Source organism: Theropithecus gelada, chromosome 6 (genome assembly GCF_003255815.1).
Source record: "Theropithecus gelada isolate Dixy chromosome 6, Tgel_1.0, whole genome shotgun sequence".
NCBI classification, from domain to species: domain Eukaryota; kingdom Metazoa; phylum Chordata; class Mammalia; order Primates; family Cercopithecidae; genus Theropithecus; species Theropithecus gelada.
In genome coordinates, this window is record NC_037673.1 from 56174689 (window position 1) to 56189533 (window position 14845).

The window sequence follows — 14845 nt, forward strand, 5'->3', positions numbered from 1 at the left end:
GTTAGCTTCTCTAATTCGCATCCTCAGCCATCACCCATGATGCTCCTTAGGGAGCCAACCTCCTTAGAAGGCTTAGGACAGGTAATAAATACTTATAATGTTGCCCTTGTCATGCTAAGAAACTGTATCCATAGGTTCTGGCATTCTTCCTACTTTCCATACTTTTGAAATGCTTTCTTATTTAGGTCAAACTTGACAAAGAACTAGGCAATTTGAGAGCTGAGACATACCACTGGCACAGGCTCTCATTAGTTAGTTACCTGTACACAGTTATATTTAACACTGTCTTACCCAGGCTTGCTGTCATCGTGCCCCACGTGGTACCCCAGCCCTTCCCATAGGCACCAATCCCTGGAGAGATTTGGTGCTTGTGGCTGAAGTATACCTTACTTCTGTCCATTTTCTAATATACCTTCAATCCCTGTATTATCTTTTGAGGTATTGGATCACCTCTGGAAAGATTTTCTAAGAAAATCTATATTGATTTGTTATTAAGACTGTGCTTTCTTTATGACTATCTTCCTCACCAACCTAGCTAATATCCCTCGGGCCCTATTCTCTTTCCCTTTATCTAGGCTTTGAAAATTCTATATGTTTAGTATTAGTATTATTGAGAATATTTATACATATCGCTCAGCATCTTTCCCTACAAAAAAGTTAAAAACTCCTTAAAGGCCTCATTAATATTCTTCCTCTTCAATTTCATCTTAGAATCTACTTTTCTCAAACTTGCTAGTAATGGTTGGGTGGATCCATGACTAACCATTTCTGTACTCGTGGTTACCTTCATGTCATCATCTCTTCTGATTCAATAGAATTCACTACATGATTGGAATGATTGACAGAGGAACTAGTAAGTGGGCTATTCCTTTACCTCTGCTAAAAGGAAAGTTTTAATGATAAGGTCAAAACCATGGTGTGCCCCAGATCTGTGGGGAAGGAAAAAACAGAGATGCAGTCAGGACTAAGTATTATTGTACACATAACCACAGCCAGTTGACATGATAGAAAAAGAGGGTGGAGAACCCCACTTTGAAATACCAAAAGAAGCATCTTCCTTCTGAAGAATTTAATACTAATTCAGCATTTCTTTACAAACAACCATACTCACTTCCAGAAATATCAGCTATGCATTATACGGTGTTTAATGCATGATTTTCTCATTCCAGATAAGCCTAAAATAAACTTGTAAAAAATAAGATGCTAAATAAATTGAATAGATCTTAACTATTATAGTGATAACTCTTCTGTGATATCTCAGAAGTGGGAAATGTTCCATAACTTCACGGTCTTATAAGGCAGAGGTATTTGAACTGAGACATTACCTACAAGTTTATCCCAATCCATATAGAGATATAGAATACACAAATGACTCGCCTGTGGTAAGGAAGCACTGCAGAGAGTAAAACTATAAGTGATATTAACAGACATTAGCTTAGTGGTTTTCAAACAATATTCCTTGGAATCACAAAGTCTTTAGAGGTATTTAAAGGAGAGGGTTTGAATTTGGGGTAGGGGCAAATGTACAAACTCAGTGGCTGTTTTATTGTTTTATGTGTACTTATACTTTTTACTTACCGATTTCACACGTATCTGTTTTTAAAAATTATATCTATATATCAAATTTATATGATTTTATATCTAAAATTTACAGTATAATTATACATTTATATTGACTTCAACTCACATTTCATTCATAAAAAATGTTCCATTGAAATAAACATGTTTAAAATCCATTGACCTGCCTTGCCCCTTTTATTTTACAGGACAGTAGACTTGGCTTCAGAGGGACTAGGTGACTCCTCCAGGGACTCAGAGCATGTCAGAAGTAGAGTGGACACATGACTTTTTCCAGGGAATCTCATACTTCATAACTTTAAAGAGTAAACCTATCTGTGATCCACTCTGTGTTTTTCTAGTTATGTTTTAAATACATCAAATATTTCAAGATATCTTAACCATTTCTAAAAGCTGTATATCCTTAAGTATATTTCATAACAGATGCACCACTAACTTGGGTAATAGGACCAAAAAAAGTTTACCTCATGCTCAAAACTCTGAACCAACTTCGACAGTAGTCACATACCTAAACCAAATCATAATATATATTGCACAGGCAGAAAATATGAGAATTCTATTTGTCTGCCTATTTACCAAAGTTTCTAAGGTAAAAGAAATAGGAAGGAAGATTGTGTACTTTTTTCAAAGCTGATCTAAAACGTCATACAAAATCTGATATGTACTACTTGTTTCCGACCTGAAGCCTTACAGAGCTTGCAGAGAACAGAAAAACTTGCTAATATAATTGGAAAGATAATCTATTCAAAATTGTGAGACATTGGCCTTTTGCTCTTTATTCCCTCTTATAAAGACCAGAGGACCTTATTTGCTACCAGTAGAGAATATAATGGCCTACAAGCTACAAGCACAAGAGTCTTTCACAAAGCTCTTTTCCAACAACCAACAGTCTTTCACAAAGCTATTTTTCAACAACCAACGTCAACCTTAAATATCATAGACTACCATACTTCTGAAAAGAAAACTGCCAAATACTGTAATGCATCTAAGAATATTCCCAACATGAACAATTTTATAGCCATTAAAAAAGATAATTATATAGACCACAGAGGATGGCAACAAGCGGAAGTAACAGAGCATGTTCTTTGAGGTAGACAGACTTGGGTTACCCCAGGCTATGACCTTGCTCAAGTTATTTCATCTCACACAATCATTTTCTCACCTGTAAAATTAGGATTAACAACTCCTTCTTTTCAATATTATAATAATAATAAATAATATATGTAAAATTCTTGACAGAGTTCTCATTCATAAAAGACACAATAAAATGAAAGCTATAAGTATTATTAGAAAAACAGATTTTTAAAAAAATTGAGACAGAGTCTTGCTCTGTCACCCAGGCTGGAGTGCAGTGGCACGATCTTAGCTCACTGTAACCTCTACCTCCTGGGCTCAAGCAATTCTCATGCCTCAGCCTCCCAAGAAGCTGAGATTACAGATATGTACCACCTCTCCCGGCTAATTTTTGTATTTTTAGTAGAGACAGAATTGCGCCATTTTGGCTAGGCTGGTCTTGAACTCCTGACCTCAAGCGATCTGCCTGCCTCGACCTCCTAAATTACAGGTATTATAGACACAAGCTACGGCGCCTGGCCAAAAATAGAAAAATATTGATATGTTAAATGAAGAAGCAGAGTACAGAAATAGTATTTACAGCTATTTAAGATATGTAAGGTAAGTTGAAAATGAGAATAACTGAGGATGGAATAATGGGGTTAATGGGTTATTTTCCTTCCAACATATTAATCAATGTTATTCCATCTTTTTGATTCTCAATTATAAAACTGGACATTTTAGCTTATACGAACGCTTTCCACTGTGATCATGAGGCCAAAATAAGAATGCTAAGCCAGCCTAGATTTTTACAACCTTAAGAGAAAAGAGCTAATAAAAAAATTATAATCCTCCATTGGTCACAGTTGCAACATAATTCAGAAAATTGTATCCACCCAGTACTGAAATGCTTATTTGCATATTTTATACCCTGAGCAAATTGTGGTTTAATGGATATGTAGATATCAGCATATATAAAGATGAGTTTGCTAATACATATAGTAGGTATATTTTTAATATTTTAAACTTTCATATATAATACTTTATTGATAAAAACCACATATAATATGCAAATACAGTGAAGAAAAGAGAGGCAGTCCCCCCTACCTTCACTCCTACCATTTTTTTAATCCCTAAAAAATTACCACTACCAAAAGCTTGGACAGAGTCTTCCAGAATTTTTTCTACATCTATAAACCTAAGTATTACATGTATACTTATTACATAATAATACTTAAAATGAAAAGTTTAAGTATTATTACATATACAATAACCAATTTTAAAATTTGCTTTATAAACAATCATAGTCATGTTTTAAAGAGTAGCATCTCTTTTTTTTCCGATTACATGATGAATGATCTTACATGTAACACATAAATCCTAAACACTGTTTTGACGGCAGGAAAGAACAAAGTCCACTTTCATTGACTAAACTTCTCTTTATATTTATATTTGGAAGACTAATAATGTTTTACTTAAACTAAACCACAAGTCTTAATTACATTAATGAGAAATATCCCTGGGAAATGTTTATAAATGATAAAGTGTTAAAGAGATATCAAGGAATACGTAAGGTAATATTTTTATAGTGTATAACCACTGACTAAATTGGAATTTAAGACATGTGACATTCGAATATTTATGGAGAGGTAACTATCTGATTGTTTTGTTATGCAGAATTTGGAGGTGGAATACTGTTACTGAAACAACTAAAATGGAAAGGCAAACCATTCCGCAATTAGCGAATCTGCTAATTTTATTAACTTTATGAGCATAAGAAAATATATAAAGTTTTTCTCAATTTCAAGCAGGCACATTTTTTTTTTAAAGAATGCTTAAGAATAAATACTATAATCACTTTCTGCTAAAACTTGGCATATAAATAAATGTTCATTAAATAAAAGCAACCTAGTATACACCTTTATTATATAAACTCTAAATTTGTGACACGTATGTTACAAAGAGACAAATAGATTAATTTTAAGGTTATTTTTATTTTGTCTTGAAATTAATAAAATTTTAATTACAGCAGGCTGACCTTTAATAAGAGGAAGGGTATAAAATACAAGTGTGCTATGAAATCTCATTTAAAATGTAAATATGTCAAAGCAATTTAATTAAGGCTGTAAGGACAAGTTAGTGTGGACTGCTTTTTATGATACTTGGAGAAAAACAAATAGGAAAAGGTAAAGAAGTAATCCAAAACATTGGATTCTTGCACAATACAACAAACTTCCAAACGTAATGTTTGGCTTTGGGGAATCCTGGAGGAAAGGAGACAGATTTGGAGAAAGTAGACCAATGGAACACAGAGTAGATTTATGTAATCAGAGTGAAGGTGGTAAAGCCAGAAAGATGGGTCCCAAGAACAAAGTATTGTGGAGATCAACCTGAAAACAAACATCTGAAAAAGAGATAAATGGCAAAGTTGTAGGTATCTCTCCTGGGAAGTCAGCTGTTTGAAAAGGAATGGGTGGTGGTGGAGAAATATGGACAGGAACACTGGTGAGAAAACACTGTCCATCTGAGCAATTTGAGGCCTATGGCCTTTATATGCAGAGGCACAAGAAGAGAGGTCGCTTGGGTTTTTTTAATGCTCAAGTGTGTGTATGTGTGTGTGTATACATATATATACACACAAACATATATTTTCTCTATATACCAAATCTATAATCTATATTGATTTTACGTATGTCATTAAATAAATAAATATAATAGGTATGTATAATATTTGACTGATAGAAGGATAATAAAATGGCAAAACTGTTATTACAGCTGATTATACCCTCAGGCCAAATTATTTGGAAGCTGCAGTGATACACCCAAGCAGGTATATTATTAAGTCAGATGTAAGATTAATAACTGGAGAGGTTTCTATAGCGTGTAGTTAAATCTAAGAATCATTCATATGTATACAGAGATTTATTTTTTACACAAAAATCATTCTGTCCCCAACTCTATGGAGGATATTTAAAGTTAAATGGAACAATATACACACATGCACAAATCTATATACTTAAAAATGCATTTTAAATTGTGACCTGACTTATGAAAATATCTTGTACAATTTAAAACAAAAAATAGAATAATTGTGGATAAAAATAGACTATGATAATCTCACAGGGGTAAAGGGTGTCAATGTTACTCATCGCTTGAAATGAACAAATTATTTCCAATTGAAACCTGAATTTGAACATATGTCTCCTGGCAGTTTAGATAAAAAGAGAAATAGTTTGGTTAAACACTATTTGTTAAGTAATATTATCTTTGCACACAGGAAGGTATAAATTATAAATGAGTAAAATTCATGTATATTATAAATTCTGATTACTCATGTTGGTGACTTATATTAGCTATGGTAATTCATAAAAAGATTTTAAAGATTTTCCAGTATTTATTGTTTGAGGATAAAAAAGAACTCTCCAAATGTATTTGTAGATGCAAACTTTTCTTTAAATAAACTCAAGGAATAATTTATTGCATGTGTTATTTTGTAAGAAACGGCAAGTGACGTAAGAGACAAAATCTTCATCTATAATTTATTAAAACTCACAGAAATACTGCGGATGGGGCAATTCTTGCTTCTGGTCGACTGTAAAACACTACAATAACAGCAGAGGCTAACCCATCCACAAAAACACAAGCTCAATTCCTGACGCAAATAATTCGACTATTTACATGTGTGTTTGCCTGCTCACATGATAATGCATATTTTGCTGGCCTGTTTTCCTATTCCCAACCACTTCACTTCAACCATTGCTTTTACTTCTCCAGTCTGAAGTATGATTATTTCCATTTCCAAGAGGTGAGCTTAGTTATTTATGATCAATCACTAGGAAAAACAAAATAAGACTAACCCCTAAAATAGCCATAAAAGTATTTTGTAAATATCTATTGTAGAAAAAAAGTTACTTTGTCGGAAAAATACTCCTTAAGGACCATGCCATATGCTTATGAGCATATATCAAATCAGCATTGGGGAAATAATAGAATAAACATTAGAATACATTGAAACTGACATTTTTTCATCAGGGTAAAGGCATTAAAATGACCAAAAATATAATTACTAGGAATCATTTCCAATAAAACATAAGAGATGATTGAATGATAAGTAACTTGATATACATTTAGCCACATAAATTCAAGTTTGTTTCATGTATATGATTAAATATAAATAATATTATTAATTTCTAACACATCTGTGCTAAAAGTGAGAGTATTGCTTCTAAAGACAAGGGCAAAGCCTGTCAACCAACAGCCTGCTTGCAGCAAGCAAAGAAGATAAGAAAACAAGCAACTGAATCAGACACTGAAAAATGACAAGTTTTCATTTTCAAAACTCCCAACATATTTGCAAGTTTCTTTCCTCTTTTAAACATTATCATCAGATAAATTGTTACAGTTCACGGGGAGTTAAAAAAAAGAAAAAGTCAGCACCCGTTTGGTTAAAGCACATGAGTTTGGGAACAAAATAAAGAATAAAAGAGTCGCCAATACTGCCTTCTTTCACAAAGCCTCAACATCACACAACTTACTAAATACTCAGAGTACATCAATCTTAAAAGAGAGAAGGGGAGAAGTATGAGAGAAAAGCACGTTACCAAACTGCCTCTGCAGTCCTTAGCGAACTTGTAGATCGGGATCTTGGCTTCATAATAATGCTCATTTTGAAAAAAAAATAAAAAGGAAAATAAGTCTTCAACTATTCTTATTAATACATTCTAACTGTCTTTCTGCAAAGAAGATTTTAAATATATTCCATTTCCCAGGGAGGCTGCTTGAAGAAATCCAATTTTCCCGGAGTCCACCTCCTGTCCTCGGTCCAGCTCTTGGGCAAGGTTCTAACACGCAGGAGTGCTTTCTTCCTTCATACTGAATTTACTCCAGTACAAGGCTGTTAGGAAGTGACAGTTTCTTTTGTGTCTTGCAATGCCAAGGGAGGAACTGAATTCTGAATTGATTCTTCATCTGGGTCACAAGGGAAACCAGCATAGTGAAAGAGTCACTTGATCTCTTTCTTGCAATTCCATAATAACAGATTTAAAGGTTTCTAACACTGGAAGCGCGCAGGTAGAGAGAAAGGAAAAGAAAATGACCGGGAGGTACTGCAACACGGGAGAGCTGTCAAGGAAGTTCCATTTCAGGGCAAGCACAGGAAAACACTCCTCTCCGTGGAGCGAAGAAGTCAGCCAAGGATCAAAGCTCTCCACACTTTGGCTGGGTGGGCTGATTTACCTGGGCAAGTAATTTCTGTGTGTCCCAGCTTAGAATCCAGGGCTTTGTGAATGAGAACTATCATTCAATCTCACCAGGCAGAAACTATTCCTCAAGGGCTGTATGACGTCTGTAAGAAGGCAGTTCAAAACACCGCAGGGCAGTGAGCAAGGAAAAAAAAAAAAAAAAAAAAAAAGAAAAGCCCAGCGCCCAGCCTAGCCTCGTCAATTGCTGAGACTTACAAAGCAAAGGGGCGGATCAGCTCCAGAGACCAGCACTGTAAACCGGCCAAGCAGACAAGAGACCTCACAAAACTTATAAAACCATTTCCTTCTCTGGGAAATGAGATGTCTGTGTTATTCTGGGTAACATTCTGTGAGCACCTTTATAAGGAACACACCCCTTGCCATTAAGTTGTTTATTTACTGTAATAAACAAATGAATTTTATAAAAGGCATTCTTTCAAAAAAGTACTTCACTAAAGTACTAAAACTAAAATTTCTTTTTAGAAGCAAAGTTGAGAGAACTTGATGACTTAGCAGCTGTTCATTTTGAGCGGATGTAATGAAATGTCATGCTTTGGAGTTGGTTGTAGAGATGTAAATTACCTCTGAAAAATTCAGCAGAGTGTAACAGGCACCCTTGGATCAGAATGTACTGGAATTTTAAACTGAAAAATCGAATGTATTATTCCTGGACAAGTGGCTGCATGTATTAAGGCTGTTCACTTGCACAATGTTTTCTAAACCTTTAAAAAAAAATGCAAATTTCATTCATCTCTACACATAAAGACTCTGGGTTTGCTAATCCTTAACAGCTCTTCAGTAAGGAATGAAGCTTTATGTCTTGTCAATATCTCTTATTATTTTGAAGGCCAAAACCTTTCCCACTTCCTAAATATAAAATATTTTGTATTACAGTAGCTATAATCTAAGCTGATTCCAATTGCTCCTAACAGAAGGAATGGTTCACCACCCTGCCTATCTCTCTGAACATCTCTACACAGAGGATATATACTTCTCTGGGTGTGCCAACTTCAGTTATTTTGGATGTGAATTACTAAGTGAAAATAATGTAAGCATTCTGATTGCTTAAATGGCATTAGTACGTTGGTTCTCTAGTCTGACGTGAACTTGGTGTTTATTTAGCATTTGCAGACAGGATGTTGGAGTGCAGTTGTGACCCACCCAAACAACTTGGAAAATGTAGTAAGGCATCCGCCAGAGGCTCTGGCTGCTTCTTACAACAAACCCTTCATCTCCCCTGGTCACCCTTCAAGGTGCATTTGTGACTTAGTCTTCTTTGAATGACTCTCAGGCCTCTTACGGTAAATGCCAATAAATTGCTTTCCACATAGTTATCCCCTTAAGCTTTTCAGTTTCCTTATGACTGCCAGGGGACATTCACACTTTCTTAGCACTGTCCCATGTCTAGTATATTGCTGGCATTTTAAAGCAGGTTAATTAATCACGTATTTTTTTAGAAACTTAAATGGTCTGTGAGACTAATAATTTTTAGGGGAGAGGGGACTTAGAGGAAGAAGTTTAATTTTTTTCTCATTGGAATTTAAATGTGGGAAAAGAAAGAACAAAAGCAAATCAAGTAAAATTAAGCAACTACTATTCATTTGAAACACTGTTCTCTCCATGTAAGGTCTACCAAATAGCTTCCAGTTGCCATTTCAGAAAGAAAATGACAATGATCAGAGAATGTAATGTCTGAATGTTGAGTTTTCAACTCTCCAGAAATAATTAGCCTGTGTTCTACTGTCCCCCAGATCCATGTCCTAGTGAGATTATTTAGCCTGATGCCACTCCCTTCTCTGTCACACACACACGAGTTCAACGCGGCCCCATGTGCTATTCCTTGCTTACTTGCCCAACATTCTATATCTTCCAAGAATCTTTCTCTGAAACCCTAACACACTTATTGGGCATCTACTAGATACTGTATAATAGTCGCATAATGACTAATAAATCACCCCTCTCCCCCTACAAAAACAAACTAAAGTGGGGAATCTGACAACGTATGGAACTAACCAGAATATTCAAAGCTTTTGGATTGTTACATCAAGGTTGCCATTACAGAGAAAGAAAAATGCACTATGTTGTAAGACCACTGAGATTTAAATTTAAATTTTGTTTCTACTCCTAATATTTAAGGCAATGACAGAATAAAAAAAAAACTAGTAGTATGTATTCGATGTTACAGTTTTCTCCACTTTTTTTTTTAATTATTATTATTATACTTTAAGTTCTAGGGTACATGTGCATAACATTTACATCAGGTATAACTCCCAGTGCAATCCCTCCCCCCTCCCCCCTCCCCATGATAGGCCCCGGTGTATGATGTTCCCCTTCCCGAGTCCAAGTGATCTCATTGTTCAGTTCCCACCTATGAGTGAGAACATGCGGTGTTTGGTTTTCTGTTCTTGTGATAGTTTGCTAAGAATGATGGTTTCCAGCTGCATCCATGTCCCTACAAAGGACACAAACTCATCCTTTTTGATGGCTGCATAGTATTCCATGGTGTATATGTGCCACATTTTCTTAATCCAGTCTGTCACGGATGGACATTTGGGTTGATTCCAAGTCTTTGCTATTGTGAATAGTGCCGCAATAAACATACGTGTGCATGTGTCTTTATAGCAGCATGATTTATAATCCTTTGGGTATATACCCAGTAATGGGATGGCTGGGTCATATGGTACATCTAGTTCTAGATCCTTGAGGAATCGCCATATTGTTTTCCATAATGGTTGAACTAGTTTACAATCCCACCAACAGTGTAAAAGTGTTCCTATTTCTCCACATCCTCTCCAGCACCTATTGTTTCCTGACTTTTTAATGATCGCCATTCTAACTGGTGTGAGATGGTATCTCATTGTGGTTTTGATTTGCATTTCTCTGATGGCCAGTGATGATGAGCATTTTTTCATGTGTCTGTTGGCTGTATGAATGTCTTCTTTTGAGAAACGTCTGTTCATATAGTTTTCTCCACTTGTAAGGCCGTTTTTCACATGAACTTTTCTGAAAGAATGTTTTGTAATCTAAGCATCTTGTAGTTTTCCCTCTGAAAAGCTTCCCAAAATGGAAAAGATATGGCATTTCCCTCCAAATTCCTGTTAGCATGCAAGCATATGATGGCATGCAGGCTGATGAGGAGACCTGAATATGGTGAGACTGGATTTAGGAACGATGTGGCCCATGCTTTTGATCCAGAAGCTGCGATTATTTCTCAGTATTTCCCTGTTGTACTGAATTGTATAATGTATGGACCTTTTACTTTCTGGTTGTTACCACATTTCAATAGACTGTACCATAGATGTATACATCCATTGGGTCATCATCTGTAGATGTTTTGTTGAATCAAATGACTATGTCATTTGATGTTTCTGAAACTTCAGTCGTAACACCACCTTCATAATTCTTTCCATATTAGCATTCCATCTATACCATGATTTGATATTTTTCTTAATTGGCTCACTTAAAAAAAAACAAAAACAAAACTTAAACTGAATATAAAAAGTAACTTTACATTGATTCTGTAAATAGGTTTAATATACTGGTATAATTTGCCCCCAAAATATAAGTGTATATTAATAGGAAAAAAAAGAGTCCAAAATAATGCCTAAAGTCTGTCTCATACCACTAATGGTGCCCCTGATACGACTTGGCAACACTTACATGGAAAGCGTCAATTGCATACAGGTAGATTGTGTGCACCTAAAATGTGATCTCCTTTTCTCTTATCATTCAATGGTGAGCATGACTTGTGAGACTTATGACATTTATCCATGAATTAAACATTAAACATTAACTGAAGCCAATTGAATGAGGTGTTACAGAGTAATTTTACTATACAACCCAGGTTTTCTCAAGTATTACTACTTTCAAATACTCTGCCTACTGTCAAATCTTCTGTTCTCTAAATTCCTATTTTCAGATTACAATAGATACTCTATACTTTCCAATCTATCATGAGCATATTTCTTATAGCCATATCATATATCAACTAAATATTCAGGCCTCTCAAATATGCTGAAATTCAGTACTCCAGAGAAGTCAAACTAACTTTTTAGAAAAAAAGACCAGGGGAGTGCAGTTTTTACAGTTTCCTGCTATTCTCTATTGTACTCGAATGCTAATGAGAACGAAATACTTTGAACTCCTGTAGCAGTTCCTCATTATTGAGAAATATTGTGTTATTTTCCTTATCTGGAGGGGAATTTTGAGGCAATTCCTAGAGGTTTCTTTTATTTTATTACACTTACTAGGAATACAATTGGATTCAAGGACTTTTGTACTGGCATGAACCTTGCTTGGAGCTACATTCCTTAATTCCCAAAGGAGAAGTCCAGAGTATTATATTTTGATGGCTTTCCTATCTTCAGATTTCCTACCTCTTTCATAAACTGTCAGGTTAGGATAATAATAAATCCCTACTATTTATTAATTACCTACGTGCTAAGTAGACAATACTTTCTTACTTATACATCACAACATCCCTCCAAAGTAGATGTGATAATAATAATTTCATACATAAAGAAAGCCAATAATTTGTTCAAAATTTTTGGATCCAGGTATATTTCATTCCAAAGCTTGCTCTTCATGATGTGTGTGTGTGTTTAAGACAGAAAAAAAAGAGGAAGAGAGATTTAAAAATGCTACCAAGTTTTTGGAAGTTTTTAAAATTCACCCATCCTCTTTAGTTGAACAGTGGCAATGAATTAATATAATAAAAATGGTGCATGTACATTACTAGTATAATGATAAACATATTTAACAGACAGAAAATTTTAGATCTTTAAGATATGCAGGATTAAACAATCTAACTTCACTGTCCTTGTTTCTAATTTTTAGGCACTAACTTTTAGGTATCATAAACGCTGTGATGAGGGCATATATGACAACATCATGAGTTTGTTAACCATAAAGTATGATAAGGTCTTTGACCATCTCACAACATGAGTAATGGTAGTTTCCTGTTACCTATGCAACAGATGACATTTTGATTGCTGCATTAGGTAATACTGGTTAACAAATGATCGTTTTAAAAGGTAACAGTCCGTGAAATCTCTGGTAATGTATAAATTTCAATATTTGTCAACAAATTACATTGGCTATTAAAAGGTACAGAATACTAGTTTTTAAAACTAGAATAAACATTTCTGCATGGAGTCAGTAATGCTGACATAAAATGAATTTTGTAATTGACTTTCAGAATTTTGCACTAATTCAATACTGGATTTCAGAAGAAATCTTAAATTATCTAATTTAAAATTTTCTAAGTGCTGCTGTATTTCCTTTGCATTCTGCCTCTCCTCTTGTGCCTCTTTCACGCTTCTTGTTCTTCTTTATTCTAAACTTAAATGCATCTCAGCAAATTTAACCTTATTTTGAATTAAATATTTAAATTTTATTAAAGAAATACATGTAAATAATATAATCAAAGAGTGATGAGTGTAGTACTCTCAAACTCCAGCACTGATTCCTGATTCCAATTCATACGCAAGAATGAAACCATAGAAAGGTGACAGTAAGCTCTAAGTGCATGGGTGAGGCTTGTGCACTGGGATTTTTACTGCAGCATCATCAAGTCCCCAGTGGGCATTTTCTTTGCCTCTTCCAAATGTTACTATTTGTAAGAGTTTTTTGTTTGTTTGTTTTGTTTTTTGTTTTTTTTCCTCTGGGGTATCTCTATTTTTCTAGAGAAGGATATAAACACGCTTGCTAGCGTTCTGGTATGGGTAGGAGAAGGACGCTGAAGGTCTTATTGACACATTGCAGACATTCATTTATTTGTCCTAAATAGAATTAAACATACAGCTATCCTTCCTCTACTCTCTGCCTAGTATCCCAAAGTCTCTGTCTTCCATGGAGAGGGATGCAAAGTATGTTGACTACACTGAGAAAGAGTGAGGGCATATGGAGAAGTGTATATAATATACATGTTCATACACCTGCTATTTTTAGAACTCTTCCATCTTCCAAAGTATGTTTTGGGGGAGTGGGGCAGCTCCGTTTGCTTCACTTTAGTATAGTATCTCTTATTTGGTTAAGTCATTGACCTTTTCTCCATCTACTTCTATCTTTATGCATCGTGGCTTAGAGTTACAGACATCTCCCAGTTTCCTCAAAAATGAAATGTACCTTTCTGGTTTTTGTACTAATTATTGGTTTGAGTGATTTTTTAAAGAAAAAAATGGCATAGGAAGATTGTTTCTCCACAGTTTTAAAGCTAGAAATCTGTAAGTTTTAGTTTAAAACAATTTTTTATATTTATCTAAGCATATGCATTTACAAATTTTATTCAACAAATGGCTATATGTAAACTCTCTCTAAGTATAGGTAAACATTAAGTATTTTTTATTTATGGTAAAATACACATCACATAAAATTGACATTTTAACCCTTTGTAAGTGTACTGTTCAGTGGTACAATGTACATTCCCCCTGTTGCACAATGATTATCTCCATCCATCTCCAGAAGTTTTTCATCCTTCCAAATTGAAAACCCTGTACTCATTAAATAGTAACTTCCTATTCTCCTCTTCTCCCAACCCCTGACAAGCACCATTTAGCTTTCTGTCCATGTGAATTTGACTACTCTAGATATCTCATATAATGGAATCATAAAGATTAAGTTGTAAAGGTAGATTCAGAATTGCATAGCTAGTTATGGTCTAGGTGTCTCATTATTAAAGAAAAAACAATCATGGAATCAGAAGGTTTGAAGACAACAATTCACACCTTGACAAATCAATGTACTTGTCTTATCCATCATCAATTCTTTACAAAGTATTCACTTGACTTTCATAGACAAAGTCAAGAGCAAAAACATCTTTGCCTTTACCAACATCTGGTGTGTGTTTTTAAAAATTATTCTTCTAACTATTTTTTTCTGTTTAAATATATACAAATGCTATCAGTGCTTATTCAGTTTGGTCACATTATAACTTTAGTTCTTATTTCAAATTTATAGTAGCTTCCTATATGTCA

The 14845-nt window shown here is 34.6% G+C and overlaps 1 protein-coding gene across 13 annotated transcripts in view; it reads right to left on the bottom strand.

Annotated features, from left to right (window-relative positions):
• Positions 1–14845, bottom strand: part of PDE4D (phosphodiesterase 4D) — a 1562006-nt gene that overhangs the window by 299458 nt on the left and 1247703 nt on the right. The window contains exon 1 of one of the 13 annotated variants that reach the window (XM_025387161.1): positions 7233–8013. The exons of the other annotated variants lie outside the window; for them this stretch is intronic. Within the exon in view, the coding sequence (XP_025242946.1) occupies positions 7233–7297 (65 nt within the window). The 5' untranslated portion in view covers positions 7298–8013. Of the gene's footprint in view, positions 1–7232; positions 8014–14845 lie in introns of those variants that run through there. 13 annotated transcript variants of the gene reach the window in all.